This window comes from Manis pentadactyla, chromosome 7, assembly GCF_030020395.1.
Source record: "Manis pentadactyla isolate mManPen7 chromosome 7, mManPen7.hap1, whole genome shotgun sequence".
In the NCBI taxonomy this organism is placed as follows: Eukaryota; Metazoa; Chordata; class Mammalia; order Pholidota; family Manidae; genus Manis; species Manis pentadactyla.
In genome coordinates, this window is record NC_080025.1 from 142,953,814 (window position 1) to 142,972,476 (window position 18,663).

The following is an 18,663-nucleotide window of genomic DNA, read 5'->3' on the forward strand; positions in this document are numbered from 1 at the left end:
CTGAATCATACTGCCTCTCAAGAGACTGATGCATAAGCCAAATTATCACTTCAATAACTTCCAGGGGTGGACTGGACATTTGCATCAGCCTGTCCCACGTGTTGCCTCCAGCAGCTACGTGGGAACCTGCATCATTCGAAGGTTGTCTGAGGAACATAGAAGCAGAATAGAGGGTGTGAATCCTATAACTGAACTGTTTAAGGATCTCAGTAAATTGTCTTGATAAATCATGTGCCTCCACTATCTTGAGGAGGCAGTCAAGACCTTGGCCATATCGCCATGGCTGACTAGTTTCCTCAGCCTGGCCCATTCTTTCTTTCGATGTATCAGTGATTTAGTCAAGTCCCTTGTTGCCCTGGACATCATGCCTTCTTTTGGGGTTCACTTTTCTTATCCTTATTCACCATTCAATCATCTAAAAATATTTATGAGGGGCTTCTGTGTGCAAGAAGTGGAGGATAAAATGGAGAGACATTTTAGTGAAAGGGACATACCATGTAAACTAATGGGAAAATGTGGTTATTTCAGACAGTGATAAATACTATGAAAAATTCTGAGCAAGGTAACAAGATTGAGTGTTGGGATGGAAAAGGATGTTGGAATGCAGACAAGTGGACAGGGAATACCTCTCTAAGGAGGTGAAATCTAAACTGAGCTTTACATGCTAAGAAGGAGCCAATCACGAACATGATTTTCTTTTGATCTTAAGAATTGATGTTGGGAAAGCACCTCAGGCCTATGATTCGAGGTGAAAGTTCATTGCCTGTCTCTGTGGAGACAATTGGCCCAAATTAGGCAAGTCTGTTTGTAAGTCTGGGGAGAGGAAATCCCGGGGCAAAATACCTCTAAAAACTGAAGTCAGTCAAAGGGAGAAATAAAGTTTAAAATTTGTTTATTGCTCACAAGCTGCAGTACTGGGCCGTCTCTCTTTCCTGCTCCAGAAGCAAAACCAGCCCTCCCCTCACTTCTCTGGTACAGATAAGCCCTCCTTGCCCAGGTAATTACCCATTGATATGGAGATGAACTTCTCTCCACCCCTGAGGAATGATGCAAATGCACTAAAGCCACACTTATTTCCATCTCTGAATGCCTATTGATATGCAGATACCAAAGCCAGGCGAGATATTCTGGAAATGTTACAATTTTACCCACACTGTTGCAGCTGTGTTTCCTGGCGACCAAACCATAATGCACCTGCTTTCCAAATCAAGATTCCGAACACAAGGTCTAACAGTAGCACGCAGATTAAACATTTGAAATCAAGACTACCTCTGATTTTCCAAGGCAAGTGATTACCATAATTAATAGGCTACAGTGAGTTGGCCTGGACACTTGACCCCACACTGTTGATCTGGGAAGTGTGTTCCTGGTTCCTAAAAAGCCAAATTAACAGGTGAACTTCTGGAATAAAACCATTTGCCATTTGGTAATGGCATATCTCTTTCCCCAACCAGATTACATGTTCTTCCTTCGAAGTCTGAGTTTTTAAAATCCCTCAAAGCACCCAACACAGTGCTGGGTACGTAGAAGACTGACAAAGGCTAGTGGGTTTGCCTGTAATTCTAAGGCTCCACTCACCTCGGAGGGACTGAGTTGGTCTGCGGTTCCGCCCTCTGGCCTGGAGCGCCGAGCTGCTGTTCGCCCTCCTGCCTTGTGGGGGCGCTATGGCAATCCCTCACGGCGAGGAAGAGCGGCTGGAGCCGGTCTTGGCTCGCGAGGGCTGCGTTCCCACAATGCACTTTGTATCAACACCGGTGTGGTGGTGCCTGCGAGGAGGAGCCGGACGCCTGAGGACTGGCGCGCAGCCCGCGGGGTATCAGGCGGGGCTTGGGCGGTGAGGGGCGACCGGCAGCCATGGCGGAGTCAGCGCCTGCTCGGGTAAGAGTCCGCCTGGCACGGACTTGGGGGCCTGTTCGGGTGGCGGAGCTCCTGGCCGGGGCGGGGCTTGGAGGTCGGGACTCCGGCGCGGCTGGGGGTCCCGGGGCCGCTGCTGGCGAGCACCGACATTACCCCGCGACCCCCGGGCTTTGCCCTAACCGCCTGCGGCCCCTTCCGCGCTGGGCTAGAGCCCCAGCAACACGCGCCTTCGCCGAGCAACTTCTCCGAGGCTTGTTTCGTGTTCTTGGCTTTGCGACCGTCCCCACAAGTTTCGTCGCGCCGAGAGACACCCTCTCCAGGCTGGAGAGGCGGTGCATTTGGGAAGCCCTGGGTCCCCCGCGTTGCCTGTGAGCTCGCCCAGTGCTCCGGGGACCCGGGACGCGCTGCCTCTCCGTGGCCAACTCGTAATCTGATGTGTTTTGCTCGTTCTTTCTGCCGCACTCTTCTACAGACTAATGTACTCGGGTTGCAGGCACAGGTTGAAGTCAGGCTGGCCTTCCTCTCCTTGGGGACAGACAGATGTTACCTCACGGTGTAGTTGCTGGGTTTTGCTTTGTTTAGATGTCCGGTCTCTCCCCTTCTCTCCCAAGCACGGACATCCCCATTCAGAGAGTATCAAGACTGGGGTCTTGGGGTGAAGAAAATCCCTGGCATGGAATCAAGAAACCGGATTTCAGCGGTAACTCAGCTCTCGGCCATCCAGTTGAGTGATTTCAGGCAACTGTTGCCTCCGTTTCTTTAACTGTAAATTGAGTGTTGGACTCTTAAGTTTAAGTTGTTAGATGATCTCTAAGGCTCCTTCCAGCTCTGACATTCTCATATTATTCCGAAGAGGTGGTTAATTTGATAATACAAAAGTATTTGCTACGGGAAGGGCAGATGGCATTGAATGGATTTTTAATGCAGTATTTCTTGGTCAAGAAACACTTGAGAATCCATGTGAGATCTTTGTGCGAGTAGAGGCTGAGGAGATCCTGTGGTGAACACTACTGTGAACAGGGTGCATTTTATTTGATTCTTTTTTTTTTAGGAGAGCACAGAGACTTTTATTGAGAGATACAGTGAGAAGACAGACAGAGCTTCTGGCTTATGCCAGGAGGGGACAAGAGAGCCCGGGGTGGTGTGTTGTCTAGGGGATTTATAGGCAGTTGAGGATTTTGGGGAATTGAGAGCTTAGGGTGTGGACCTGTACCACCTGCCCTGCCCTCAAGGTGGGCTGGGTTGTTGTCTGTTTGCTAGAGCTGTAAGTGAAGTCACGGGTTATGCTGAGATACCCTTCTTTATTTGCACAACACTCAAACACTCCAGGCCAAGTTGCTCCTGGCCTTTTGATCTTTAACTGATCTCACTGGAGATGTCTAATACTCATAGTCTAGTATCTTTACCCTAGAGAATTAGTGTGACCTTGACTTTGCATAATGCTGAACACAGTTTCTTTTTTTTTTTTTTTTGTAGATAATTATTTTTTATTGAAGGGTAGTTGACACACAGTATTACATTACATTAGTTTCAGGTGTACAACATAGTGATTCAACATTTATATACATGACAATTCTAGGTACCAGCTATCACCATACCAAGCTGTTACAATATCTTGACTATATTCATTACATCCCGGTTACTTATTATTTTACCATCGGAAGTGTATACTTTTTTTTTTTTTTTTTTTTTTGTGAGGGCATCTCTCATATTTATTGATCAAATAGTTGTTAACAACAATAAAATTCTGTATAGGGGAGTCAATGCTCAATGCACAATCATTAATCCACCCAAGCCTAATTTTCGCCAGTCTCCAATCTTCTGAGGCATAACAAACAAGTTCTTACATGGAGAACAAATTCTTACATAATGAATAAGTTACATGGTGAACAGTACAAGGGCAGCCATCACAGAAACCTTCGGTTTTGCTCATGCATTATGAACTATAAACAGTCAGTTCAAATATGAATACTCATTTGATTTTTATACTTGATTTATATGTGGATACCACATTTCTCTCTTTATTATTATTATTTTTAATAAAATGCTGAAGTGGTAGGTAGATACAAGATAAAGGTAGAAAACATAGTGTAGTGTTGTAAGAGAGCAAATGTAGATGATCAGGTGTGTGCCTGTAGACTATGTGTTAATCCAAGCTAGACAAGGGGAATAAAACATCCACGTATGCAGAAGATTTCTCTCAGAACAGGGGAGTGAGGTTCTAAGCCTCACCTCTGTTGATCCCCAGTTTCTCACCCGATGACCCCCCTGCGACTGTGCCTGTCTTAGATTGTTCCTCCCTTGAGGAATCTTACCTGTCTCTGGCTAACCAGTCATCTTCCGGGGCCATACAGGGAAATGTGAAGTTGGTAAGTGAGAGAGAAGCCTTATTGTTTGAAATGGTTAGCTTTTTATTTCTTTGCATATTTATGTCCTGTAGCTTCTATGCCCAGCATTTGTCTTGAGGTATCTTTACCACTTGGAAGAATTATGATACTCGGTAAATTTGATATGAGGCACGAATTCTATTTAAGGGTTGTAATTAGGAAGGAATGAACACAGTTTCGATAGGGACTTTATATTGTTACTTTGCTTTGACCGTAAATATCTTGCCTTGCTTTTTCTGGAGGCCCTCACCCTACTCTGTCTGAGCACACGGTCCCTGTCTCATTCCCCCCTCTACAGATAGAGACCCTAGCTGCTGCTAGAGAAAGGGGGTGACAACTGCTCTGGCTGCTTCATGCTGAGAAGGGGCACAGTAAAGGGTGCAGTTAGGTCTCCATCAGTGGTCAGTTGAGAGGGCCTCGGAAGATGGGCACTTCTATTCCAGGTTCCATTTCTATTACTATTTGTAGTTTTGTGGCTTCTAGGCAAGCTAGAACAAATTGCGTTATTAGGTTAAGTAGCAACATCTGGAGTTGGATTTTCCATTATGGAAGGACAAACTTGATGAGATTAAGAATGCATGGTTGAATATGAGAACTAGAAAGAGTAAAACTTTAATTGAAATGATGGGAGAAAACTAACACATCTGGAAAATCATAGCCAGATATTTTGATCAAACTAGAATTCTGGATCTAGTTTATGTCCTAATGACTAGTATTAGGATTTAGTATGGATAAGGCTGCATTATTGAAACAATACTTTTCTCTAAAATCACTGTCATTTTTATTAGAAGTAACCAGATTAAGAAAATAATTAACACTTGTCTTGATTATTTGCAAAAGTGTAGCAAGAAGAGCAATTGATTACATAAGCTCTTTTAAATGTGTTTTGCTGGAACTTTTTATAAGGAACTATGGATTGGACTTTTAAAGACCTCAAGGCCAGAAAGCCAAGCCAGACTTGCCATCAGGTTTTGCCTGCAGTACCTGTAGATTTGAGTGAATTCCTCTCTTCTCGAGGTCCCCAAGACATCCTGAGGTTCCTGCCCCTGCCAGGAAGTGACCTTCCTTACTCACCTGGTAAGGCTGCTGGGAACCTTGTAAGCAAGGTACCAGGCCAGTTCTTCCAAGGGGCTTTGTTGGCTATATAAAGTCAACCTTAGTTCCTTAAAACTGTTCATGTCTGAGTTTATGCATGTGTCTCTCAGGTATGACATTCTAGTCAAAGCCCTGGTAATATAACCTGTGTTTTTAATTGGTCCTCTTACAAGGAAAGCAGATTCTTACTGAGCTTATGCAAATAAACATACTGACATGAAATATAAAAATAGTCACTGAGAGTTTTTAAATTCTGGAAGGATCAGGTAGAGGGAAAGATAAAATGTTTCAATTCTGCCTATAAAGATATTGTCATTTACTATTTGATTCTTGACAGGCAAGAACTAAGAGGGGAAGGATTGGAATAGTTAGAGAACAGTGTTTGCAGTTGCAACTGAATTGTAAAGACAAAACAAAATGTACACAGTATTTACCTCATCTGACTTTAAGCTGATACAGTCAAAGGCTTGGTTTTTCTCAAAATCAAATTAGTATTAAAGTTGGGTACAAGTTACTAACTTCCAGACTGGTCAGTGTATAGTTAACCTATGTGTCACCAATAGACCTTGTTAAAAGGAAGCCTTAAAGGTCCCCCAAAATACCAAACTACCCTTTAAATAACTTACCATGTGTCATTGTAGAACATATGTAAATTGTTTTTGAACATATTTTCGTCTATAGATGAGGGTTCTGTACCTTTCTTTTGACCCTATGGCCAGGGAGGTGCCCTAGTGAAAACAACTAAAAATGCATACCTGAAATATATGTTAGTAAAGAGCCCAAAGATGACTTCTGAGGCCAACTTTGAGGGCATTTGCTAAACATTCATCTTTGCTGTTTATGACCTTAAGGGACCTGAAAAATAGAAGACAAAACTCCGATGGGGAGTCTTAAGAGGCTTTCTACCCCAATCTCATATAGAGTTGAGATTTCCAAAGCCCCACATTCAGAGTGAATTGAAAGTAAGCTCTTACCCCTAGGTGATTGCAAAGAAAATTGTGTCAAACCAGAGATGGGTGCAAGGTACCCCTTGAAATTCATGGTGGTCCTTATGTGGGTTTATTGCCTGAGTTTGTACTACCTGGGTGGTCCAAGAAACCTCAAGCCAAGAATGCAGTTTAAAGTAGAGCCTGCAACTATCAGAAATAAACACACATCTGTTCTGGAGGAAGCTGCATTTAACTGACTTCAAGTAATTCCCATAGATAAAATTCTAAGAAAAATGAATTCACACACACAAAAAAATGACCAATGAAAAACTATGAGGAAAAGCCAGAAAAAATCAGACTTTCAAAGATTTCAGATGTTAAAATACCAGAAGGAAAGGAAAATTCTTTCTCTCTTTCTCTCTCTCTCTCTCTCTCTCTCTCTCTCTCTCTGCACTGGAGGTTGAATTTGATGAATAGCTAAGTGGCTGAAAGTAATGTGGGACTGATGCAAATGCTAACACATAGAAACCCAGTGGATCCTGAGCAGAATGAAAAAAAGACATCTCTACCTAGGCATGTAATAGTGAAAGTACAGGATAAAAGGCAAAGAGAATTCTTAAAAGCAGCCAGAGGAAAAAGCTTACCATCAAATGAACTGCCACATGACTAATGGGGCCCAGCTTCTCAACAGCAACAGTGGAAGACAAACAACAGTAGAATGCTACTGTCAATGGTCTGAAACAAAGTAACTGTGAAACAAAATAACTGTGTTTTTATGCTCAGCAAAAATACATTCCAAAAACAATTCTGGTTCTTTAGTAATTTCTAGTTCTTTAGTAGACTTCCAAAAACAAGGGCAAGATAAAAATTTTGCACAAATTAAAACTGAGCATTTCCTACCAATACACTCTCCTTAAAGGAAATTCTAAAAGATATACATCAGGGAAAAGGAAAATTATCTCAACTGGAAAGTCTGAAAATGTAAGAAAGTATACCAACCCATAAAAATGGGTAAATAAAAACAAATAATTGACTGAATGAAATTAGTAATCTTGTGGGGTGAAAAGGGCAGAATTCAAATGCATGGCAGCACCGATGTAGAAGTTAGGAAGAGTTGATCAGAATTCAGGTGTTTAAAGGCCTCTGTAGGTATGCTTCTCATAATTTGTAGGATAATTACTAAAGAACTAGAGATTGGCTATAAACTTACAAATTAGAAAGAGGAATGATAGAATAAGAAAGAAGTCACCTAAGAGAAAGTAAGAAAGAAGATGAAAAGAAAGATGGGATGAACCAAAAAAAATTAATAAAAATAGATCAACAGTTACAATAAATGTAAATGGACTGAATAATCTAGTTAAAAGGCAGAAATTGTCAGGATGGGGGAAAACCCAACTGTACGTTTTCTAAGAGCTACAGCTAAAAGATAAAGCTATAGAAATGGTTGAATATAAAAGGATAGGGAATCATATACCAGGCTGATACTAATCTAGAGAAAGTTGGCTAAACTATATTAATATTGCTAGAGGTAGAAGGCTACTACTACTTTTATAATGGTAAAGACTCAGTTTCACCAGCTTGGATAATGACATTTGTAATCTTATGTGCACCTAATTATATAGCCGCAAAATACACAAAAGCAAAAATCAACAGAACTACAAGGAAAATTTACTGTTGTAGTAGATCTTAACACAATCCTAATACTAGATCAAGGAGAAAAAATTAGGGTATAGTACATCCAGTAGAACTTCCTAAGATGATGGAAATACTGTACTCTGTGCTGTTCAATATAATAGTCACTAGTCACATATGGGTATTAAGCACTTGGAATGTAACTTTTATGACTGAAGACTGAATTTTTAAGGTTAATTAATTTAAACAGCTATGTGTTTCTAGTGGCTATTATGTTGAACAATACAAATATAGAAGATATGATTAAGTTTTTAATTCATATATCTATCAGTATATAATACTGAAGTATTATTAATGAAAAAAAGAGAGAAGACCAAACAAACCCTACTAGAAATGAAAGTGTTTTGTCAGCTGATGCTGACTGTAGGCTGGGACATTAGGTAGGGCTGTTGACCAGAGTATCTCCTAGTGACTTGGAATTTCTCAGTGATTCCAGAGTCTGCTTATGATTTGCTTCACTTGATATGTAATAGAGCAGAGACAAACTATCCCTGCCAAACCCTCCTTTAACTCCAGATTCATGAGCAAAATAGACATTGTTGTCTTAAGCCACTAATTTTGGGGGATTATTTGTTATACAGGGATCAGTGATTGGAACAGTTACCTAGGGAATATGTTAAAATATTGAAAGATATTAAAAGCACCTTTAGAAAGGAGTGGCATACTATATTTGCTTTGAAATATTTCATCCTAAAAATGTCATTTCTCACATGTATCTGTGGATTTGACAGAGTTCTAGACAAAATTTCTAAAGATACTTTTATGAAAACTTTTAGGTTTGTAGAAAATCAGTAGGCTAAGTAGAGTCAAGTTACTCCTCTGAAACAAGGAGCTGGGACTTGTCTTACTAGATATCATTAATTATAAAAAAGTTATTATCATTAAGACTGTAATATTGGTAAAGTGATAGAAAAATTGACCTGTAGGAAGAATAGAGATGCCAGAAACAGACTGATACATATGAAAAATTGATTTATGACAGAGAGCATTACAGATCAGTGGGTAAATTGATTTTTCATTATATATAATGTTAGATCTATTGATTTCCCATATGAAAATTGAGCTTTGCACCATGTACAAATATCAATTCTAGTATGAGGTAAATACTTAAGTATGAAAAGAAAAACTATAAAGTATTCATAGGACACACTACTGTGGAATAGGGATAAAGATATTTTTTTACACTTAAGAACTTTTTATCAAAAGAGAAAGAAAATTTTAAAATGAAGTAAAAATAAGAAAAGATACTTGTAACACTGATAAAGATTAGTATCCAGAATTTACAGAGAAATTCTATGAGACAATAAGGAAAAGTGAGATAACCCAAAAGATAAATGGATAAAAGACTTCAGCAGGTAAGGTCACTGAAGGAAATTTGAATGGCCTATAAACATTAAAAAAGATGCTTACCCTTGTTAGTAATCAAGGAAAATGCAGATGGAAAACATGATGACATCATTTTAGACCTACTAGAGGGACTAAAGTTTTAGTCTGATAATAACAAGTGGTGACATAGTTGTGGGATGTCCAGAATGCTTATCTACTTCTGACAGGAGTGAAATTGGTACAATCACTTTAAATTTGCCATTATCTACTTAAGTTCTGGATGTGTATATACCCTTTGAGCCAACAATTCCCTTCCTAGGACCATACCCTCAGGAAACTTGCCCATATCTACTAGGAGCCATTTGTAATCCTATTCATTGTAACACTGCTTGTAATGACAAAGTGGGGAAACAGAAGTAGTGGAATGGAAAAATAAATTGTGGTACACCTACAACTAATACAATGTATGTCAACAGTACTTCAGTTTTTTAAAAAAGGAAAAGAAATTGTCACACAATGCAGTACTATACAGAAGTGAAAGAGAAACAGCCACCTACCACAACAGGATATTCTCAGGAGTTACAGAAGAATGATTGCATTTATATAAAACTCTAAAACATGCACACTTAAAGAACGTACTGTTTTGGAAACACGTGGTAAAAATATTTAAAAAGGCATGTAATAATGAAAAACCAAATTCAGGGTAGTAGTTACTTTAGAGTCACACAAAGGGCTTCAAAGATGATGTATATAAATAACTGAATGATGGTTACATGGCATTTGTTGCCACTAAATACATCTTATGTATTATATGAGTTGTCTTTTTTAAACTATTCAACTTTAATTTTATTATTATTATTTTTGTGGGTTGTGTCTTCCGGTGAAACAGCCATTCTCTGCTGAGTTTCCAGAACAGCCAGCAGGTGATAAGAAAGACAGTCTTTGGGCCTCTGCTTGAAACCAACAGCCATAGTGTAATTGCTGGTCTTCAGTCAGGGCCTCTAAACTAGTCAATATTAAAAAGTCATAGTATCTCAGAGTTGGAAGTGACCTTAAATGATATCTAGTCCAACTTAAAATCACTTTAGAATGTTATTAATTGTTTTGGGTTTCACTCAAGCAGATTTCGGTTCCTTAACAACAGGGACCATGTCTTATACTTAGTAGTGATGGGTTTCTGACCATAACTGCAGGCCCACTGTAGGGTACACAGTCTCACAATATGATGGAATATTCAAGCAGAATCCCAGAAAATCCAGAAGTATGGTCAGTGGAAGTGTACTTTTTGTATTTTTCACTGGCTTCAGGAATACTTTTTTTTTTTTTAGGAATGCTCTTAAATACAGAATTTAAGAAAAAAATAATGAAAGAATGTGTTTATTAGAAAATGTCAAACAAGCAATAGTTTCATTGAAAGATTAAAATCACTGTCTTTCATCCTCCTGAGGATAAGTTGTGCTAATCATGTAGTTGGGTGACTTTCCAGATCTTTCCGAATGCTGACACAAGCATACACATAGATTTCTCTCTTTAGGAAAGTGAGATCACAATATATTTATCTCAAAGTTGCGTTTTTAACTTGTCAGTGTATGATGAAAACGTTTTCAAACCACACATAAAGATCTAACCTTCTTGTTGACAGTTGCGGAACATCATTGGTTGTGCCTTAATTTAACCATTCCTTTGTTAGACATCTGGATTATTTCTGGGTTTTTGCTGTTCCAAAGAGTGTTACCAGTAGTCATCTCTGCATATATGTTATTAAATAATGATGCCATTTTTTTTGTAAGATAGGTTCCTGTAAGTGGGATCACTAGGTTAGAGGGCTTTTAATGACTTTTATGATATTTTCTTCCCTAAAAGTTTGTAGTATTTTTCATTCCTTCTAGGAGTGTTCAGAAGTGCCAGTTTTATCACATCATAATCAGCTCTGAATGTTCCCAATTGCTCTATTTTCTGTTTGCCAGCATGGTGGGTAAAAAGTGGTTCCACTGGGTATATTTGCATTCCTTTCTGTTAATGTGGTTGTCTTTTTCTTTTGCTTATTGACCACCTGCATTTCCACTTTCACAAATCATAGTTTGCAGTTTAGTTTTGGTGTTATTTATTGTTTCTTTCTACTCCATATCCTGTTTACAAATATTCTCTCCCTGTTTGTTTTTAGACTGTTTATGGTATCTTTTATAACAGTTATCATTTTCTCCTACCATGACATTCTAAGACCTGTTTATTAAGATACAATTACATACAGTAAAATTCACTCTTTAGGCATACAATTCAGTGCATTTTGACAAATGTATAACCATCATATTACCAGGAGATAGAGCTTTTCCATCACTCCAGACAGTGCCCTTTTGTAATCAGTCTCCTTCCCTTACTCCCATCCCTGGCAACTAGTGATCTGTTTTTTCTTCCTATAGCTTTGAATTTCCCGGAGTGTCCTAGAATGTAGCATTTTGCATTTGGCTTCTTTCACTTAGCATAATGCTTTTGGGATTCATTCATGGCTTTTATGTCCATAGCCTTACATATATCGACAGTTTGTTCCTTCTTCCTGTTGAGTAGTGTTCTGCTGTGTGTTAGTTTGGTGGTATATTAGTTCCTGCTGTAACAAAGTACCACCAACTGGGAGGTTTAAACAAGAGAAGTTTATTGGCTCATGATTCTGGAGGCTGGAAGTCTGAAGTCAAGGTGTCCACAGAATTGGTTCTCTCTGAGGGCTGTAAGGGAGAATCTGTGCTGTGCCTCTCTCAGAGCTTCTGGAGGCCCCAGGCATTTTCTTAGCTTATGGCAACAGAACTCCAACCTCTGCCTCCATCGTCACACGGTTGTCTTCTCCCCATGTTTGTCTTCACATCCTCTTCTCTCTGGGCATCTGTCTATGTGGTCAAATTTCCCCTATTTTAATAAGATAAGCAAGTCATATTGGATTAGAACCTGCCTTACTGACCTCATTTTAACTTGATTACCTCTATAAAGGCCTGTCCCCAAATAAAATCACTTTCTGAAGGTCTGGGGTTAGAACTTCAACATATCTTTTTGTGGAGATTTAATTCAACCCCTGACATATAAATGCACTATAGTTCGTTTATCCATTCACCAGCTGATGAACGTTTGAATTGTTTCCATGAAAACAGATAATTCAAAATAGAAGAAAAGAAGAAACTTGGTTTAACTACTCTTCTCTACCTTTTACTGTGTGGAAGGGGAGGGGAGTTATTCTGCTGCTTAGATCCCACTTTCCTGTTTGTAAAAAGTGCTAGCAGACAACAAATTGCTGGGCCTTGGAGAGGATGGAGACTTCCAAAAGCTGGAGACTCAGAACTCAGAGACTTAAGGTTAAAAGCAGAACATGTGAAGAGATGAGTTTATCCAATAGTCTGATATTTTGTTTTGTTTATTTGTATCTATCTTTTACATTAAACTTCCCTTTAACTTTTTTTTGGGGGTGGGGGGTGATGTTTAAGCTTTTGACCGATATCTTGGATAATGAACTGAGTTGAATAACTGGTAGACCATGGCCAAGTTTAAGTGTTCAGTTCTGTGCCAGTCGATTTCATTTTGTCCTGTGTCTCCAGACCATACGCCCCAGCCCCAGCAGTTCTTTCCAAGGTATTTCCTCTTGGTGTCTTGGTGTCATCCTGGTGGTTGGAGAAGCAACCTTGAATAAAATGTGCACCATAGCAAAGAATATGGATCTTTGGGGGCTTAGGACTGACTAACACAAACATACAGTAGGACAAATGGTCGGTAATTTTGAGCTTCAACCACAGTGATTTTCCTTCAGAGACAGATCGTACAAATGAGAAGCATAAGGAACATGTCAGTAGAGTTAGTCAAATCATTTCAGTAAACATTTATTAAGGATTTAGTAGGGGTTACCATGCTAGCTGCTTGGGTGCAAGGACGAATGAGCTGAGTCTTGTAGATCCTGCTGAAGAATTTTGTCTTTATTGTTGGGGGCAGCCAAAAGGTTTTCAGCAGGGCTCGCATGATCACCTGTGAAGTCTGGCAGGAATGTGGAGTCAGGAATAGATGTAAAGTACATCATTTATTGTAGTAAAATATTCCAAATAGTCCAAAATGTCAAATAGAAATTGGTTTAAAAAACTACTGAAAAGAAAGGGGGCATTACGATTAACATGTGTAATGTGGGGTGGGCACGGGGAGGGCTGTGCAACACAGAGAAGACAAGTAGTGAGTCTACAGCATCTTACTACGCTGATGGACAGTGACTGTAATAGGGTTTGTGGGGGGGACTTGGTGGTGGGGGAGCCTAGTAAACATAATGTTTCTCATGTAATTGTAGATTAATGATACCAAAAAAAAAACAACATACTGATAAGGGAAAAGTCTTACAGAATATGCTAAGTGTGAAACACAGGTAACAAAACAGCATGTACAGTGTGACTTCAACTTTGCTGGAAAAGAAATGTTAAAAGATGAGAAAAACTGATAAGAAATTCACCAAAATTCTAACAGCATATTTCTGAATAGTGGTATTTTACATAATTTTTTTCTTTCTCTTTACATTAGTATTTCCTTATTACAGTTTACACCTATAATTTGTAGTATCAGAATACAAAATAACATGCTTTTAAAAAAAAGTAAGAACTGGGTAGCTCTGAAGTGCTCCTGGACCTACTGGACCGCTTGGTTTCTTTTCTTGATGTTTGGGAGTGACGCTGGCTGACCCTGTGCTCACTCTTCATTCAGCACAGGAGGAAGCGCCGCTCCACACCTTTGTCTGCTTCCGCACTGCCTGCACAAGCGACAGACAAAAGCTCCTATTTGCAGACTACGGAGATCTCCCTCTGGACCGTGGTGGCTGCCATTCAGGCTGTGGAGAAGAAGATGGAGTCCCAGGCCGCCCAGCTCCAGAATCTGGAGGGGCGGACGGGGACCGCGGAGAAGAAGCTGGCCGACTGCGAGAAGACGGCCGTGGAGTTCGGGAACCAGCTGGAGGGCAAGTGGGCCGTGCTGGGCACCCTGCTGCAGGAGTACGGGCTGCTGCAGAGGCGGCTGGAGAACATGGAGAACCTGCTGAGGAACAGGAACTTCTGGGTCCTGCGGCTGCCCCCGGGCAGCAAGGGGGAGGCCCCCAAGGTAGTCTCCTGGAGGATTAAGAGTTAGACGAGATGGGGTGCCTGACCCTTTATTATTTAATATGTTGAATTGCTGGCTTTTCCTTCGTGGCTGTGACTGGAGGCACTCACTGTGTAACGTTTGTACTTGCAGGTGACCAGGTCACTTGAGAATGATGGAGTCTGTTTCTCAGAGCAGGAGTGGGAGAATCTGGAGGACTGGCAGAAGGAGCTGTACAGAAATGTGATGAAGAGCAACTATGAGACTCTGGTCTCTCTGAGTAAGTCACATTCTTATCCCTAGAATTGTCTGTCAGCCATCCTGCAATTCCTGGCCAAGTAGCCTGAGACCCAGACTGCCCGTGGGATTCTGGTGGGCCTTGGGGCCTCTGCTGGCCTGTGCTGGGCTGGGAAACGAGTCTGCTGGTCCTCAAGACACAAAGGCTTTTGGAAAGGTCTTGGTGTTGTGCATTTTGTATTTCTTCTCTGTGGTCAGGGAGTCAGTTCTAGATAATTTTTACTAATAGCTAAGATGTCATCATTTGCATTATAGTGTAATACAGCTGGGGTTCCTCTTTTTAATACTTAAGACTGTTTGACAAGAAATCCTTTATACCTGGGATGAGGCAGGCAGCACAGGCTGACTAAAGAATTTTTCTTGGCATTTGGCTGGAAGTATAGCCATTCTTTGTGGGCTCAGTGTTTATTTTGTATTGACTGGAAGTACTAATAGATAACACATTTTGATAGGTAAAATGTTAGCTATTACATAATAAATGCATTTTGTTTGGTAGGCAAAATCTTACAACTTTTGTCCACGGAGTAGTGTCAAGAAGGCCAGTGTGACTGGAGTAGAGTGGAGGGAGAGGGAAGGAGCAGAGGGGCCGGAGGGGTGGCTGGGGGACGTGGGTTGGGTCAGTGTCTGTAGTGGCTATTTCCTCATCTGGCACAGCAGGGATAATGGTGCCTGCCTTCCCTTGCAGTGCTTTAGCACGGATGTCGCTAGGTTCCCTGAAAGGAGGCACCAGGTGGAGACACATGCCGGTGAGGAAGCGGTGGTGTCGGGCAGAGTACAGCAGGCCTGCGGCCTGCCTGCCTGAGCCCCAGTGACCAGTGAGGAGCACTGAAGGCAGGTGATAGGACCCTCGAACTGGCCGTCATCTCCTAATGGTCCCAAACTGCTAGGGGAAAGTGACAAGAACTGTACCCTTGAGTCTTTTAAAGTTTTAATATTGACTGCCTGACACTGGTCACCTTGTTCATTGACAAGTGACCAGTGCACAGTAAGCTTTACACTCTCCTGGGCTCACACTGTGCCGTCTCCAACCCAGAGGTCCTTGGCCAGCCAGAAGAAGAAGCAGAGTTGGGTACAGACATGCTGGGTGACTTGGAGGACGAAGGCCCTGGTGGTATCCACCCAGGTGAGTCATTCTAGAATATTCCATCCCACTCCCTGAAGCCTATAGTGAGCTTTCTCACTGCTGCACTGCCAAACGATTATCACTAACCTCATCTGGCATTTACTTATCTAGATTCCTTCATGATTTTCATTAGTTCACCTATTATATGTGTGTCTTAACTTCTTACCACTATGTAGAGTCCTTGAGGTTCATGACCATATTATACTTGATGCTCTACAGAGTAGAGTCCATAATAGGCTTTAGTCAAGACCTGCTGGAGATTGAGAATAGGTTTGGTCAAGTCTTCAGGAGAAAAGCTACCTGGGTGAGAGGCAAGAGAGCATTTATAAGCCAGGTAATTTTGGGAGAATATTCGGGAAGAACAGAGCTGGATACATGAATTTTTAAATTACTGCCTTGTTTGGTTTTTGTCATTCACATTTACTATTTTAACACTCTTGATGTTATGCTGTATTCTGCCATTTTTCACAGGGATTAAATACCAATTTGTGGACAAGCTTGGAGAACTAACAGTTATAACATTCTTCTGTAAGAATAATATGTCCAGATCACCAATCAGTATGCCTTTACCTGAGCGTAGCTTTAGTTTTTCAGGTCTTGGAACCCGGCCAGTCTCATCCTCCTGCAAATTGTCTTAACTGTCTTGATCCTGGGGTGCTTTGATTTGAGCTGCTTTGAAATGCACAGATGTTTGTTTAGATCCTAAGAAACCGAAGGTACTAGAATGTGATATTTTTGTTGGTCTTCTTTCTCTTGGCAGCAGAAGGGGTTATGATCAAGCAGGAAATACAGTTCACACAGGGAGGCTCTGTGGATCTTCCCGGAGGGTTCTCGGCCATTGCTGAGGAGCAGACTTTCCTGAGCCCAGAGCCGACTGCACTCTGGGATGGGCAGGGCAGTTCTGCCCTCTTGGAATCGGGTCCCAGAGACACTAATCTGGAGGAGGCCATCGAGGCCAGTAGAGACGCCAGCAGCAGCAGGACTCTGGGCAGCCCCCTGGAGCAGAAGCCTAGTAGGCAGATGCCGCTGGCTCAGGGACATGGGCAGCTGCAGAGGGACGCTTCCAGTCCCTGTGAATGTTCAGAGTGTGAGATCAACTTCCGCTGTAAGCAGCAGCTGGCCACACATCTCCGGATGCACTCGGGGTGGGGGTCTTACAGAGCCGCGGAGCCCGAGGTGAGCCTTAGACCCAGGCCACGGCTGAAGCCCCAGTCCAGGAAGGCAAAGCTGCATCAGTGTAACGTGTGCCTGAGGAGCTTCAGTTGCAGAGTGAGCCTGGTGACCCACCAGCGCTGCCACTTGCAAGAGGGACCCAGTGCTGGTCACCGTGTCCAGGAGAGGTTCTCGCCGAACAGCCTGGTGGCGCTGCCCGGCCACATCCCTTGGAGGAAGAGCCGGAGTTCCCTCATCTGTGGTTACTGTGGCAAGAGCTTCAGCCACCCGTCTGACCTGGTGCGGCACCAGCGCATCCACACGGGCGAGCGGCCCTACAGCTGCAGCGAGTGCGAGAAGAGCTTCGTCCAGAAGCAGCACCTCCTACAGCACCAGAAGATCCACCAGCGCGAGCGGGGCGGGCCGGCCCCAGAGCCTGCAGGGCCCAGTGGTCTGCTTTAAGGGTGCCAGCCCCTCGCCCGGCTGGGGGGCGGAGGGGGCTGGCATTGGTCCCCCCAGAGAGACACTGTGCGGAGTCAGGGACTGACTGCTTCCCGAGGGGAGTCGCTTTGACTTGCCTTGCCCGGGCCGGGCCTCTGCCTGCCGTCTTCACCCTGCTGCTGAGTTGGAGTCTCTTTGGCTCCTTCAGGTCTTGGTTTTCCCTTATGTGCTGATAGTCGTTGGCTGGGTTGACTGTCTCCCAGGGCCTGGTGACTGGTGACTGGTTCCAGGGCCTGTCCCAGCACTGCAGGTGTTCCGTGGGGTTGAGTCGGGCCAGAGGCATGAGCAGAGCTCTGGCCCTCCATTCCCTCTCCTTTTTTTAGTCTCTGTTAATAACAAGTGGAAAAAGTAATTTAAGTGGATTGCTTACCCTGCTCTGAAGAACCTTTTTTTGGAATTAGATTTTAGTTGATTTAAAAAATATATATAGTTTGACACTTGTTTTTAAGCTTTCCAGTGTTGTAGAAGTTGTTCCAAATGTGGGGACAGGGCCTGCCCTCCAGGAGGGAATTGTTCATGGGGCTCTTTCTGCCCACCCACCCTTGGCTAGGCCCGAGATCAGAGCAGAGCACTGGGCTCCCTCTTGGGGGGTCTTTGGCATTCTTAAGTGGGGATAACTGAATGAACGTGGTGTGGGCCCCCCAAAGCCCCTGCCGAGGATGAAGGGGTCTGTAGAGTTGCTGAGAGTCCAGTGCCGCTTGGGGAGTTGAGGCCCCTCACGGTGGTGTCCTCCCCTCCCAGCTCAGTCCTGGCTGGCTTCTGCTGCCTCCCGTGTAGAAAGCTACTTTGTTACTTAAGGTCGTTCCTCTTGTACCAGTGGTTGTTTGAGTTTGTTTCTATGGTACCACTTGTTTCTTGAGATTGTTTGGATTACACACTTTTCAATTTAGTTCTGGGTTGACTGTTTCAGAGGTAATGGAGAAAAAGCACAAAGATGCTTGCCTCTCAGGGGTGTCGAATACCTGCCTCACTGTTTGGGGAGATGGGAATGGGCTTCTGGGTCCTATGTAAGTGACCACTTTGATGATTTGCAGTTGCCTAGAATAAAACTTGTTGCTACTAGCAAAAAAAACAAAAACAAAGTTCATGGTATATGTTTTTCTCCACTTGTCAAGAATGTCCTGCTGGGGCCAAGGTGGAGGAGATGGCTGACCTGGAGCCGTGACAGAGGCTGACAGCACAACCTGACCTGCATTCTTCCATAAACCTAGGGCAGACA

At 42.5% G+C, this 18,663-nt stretch overlaps 1 protein-coding gene and 1 non-coding gene across 3 annotated transcripts; one reads left to right on the forward strand and one right to left on the reverse strand.

Moving 5' to 3' along the window:
* The first annotated feature begins 1,727 nt into the window (after nt 1-1,727).
* On the forward strand, nt 1,728-18,522 carry ZNF212 (zinc finger protein 212). 2 transcript variants are annotated; one of them, XM_036899573.2, is made up of 5 exons: nt 1,728-1,878; nt 14,003-14,392; nt 14,525-14,651; nt 15,702-15,791; nt 16,552-18,522. In XM_036899573.2, exons 1-5 carry the CDS (start codon nt 1,855-1,857, stop codon nt 17,403-17,405), a joined length of 1,485 nt encoding a protein of 494 aa, XP_036755468.2. In that variant the 5' UTR covers nt 1,728-1,854; the 3' UTR covers nt 17,406-18,522. The 2 variants fall into 2 exon arrangements, with proteins under 2 accessions (XP_036755468.2, XP_036755469.2); XM_036899574.2 differs by having other exon boundaries at nt 16,555-18,522.
* Nucleotides 10,153-10,288, reverse strand: LOC130684463 (small nucleolar RNA SNORA2/SNORA34 family). The gene has a single exon (XR_008998761.1). It is a non-coding gene; the product is annotated as a small nucleolar RNA SNORA2/SNORA34 family (small nucleolar RNA).
* Nucleotides 18,523-18,663: the final 141 nt, after the last annotated feature.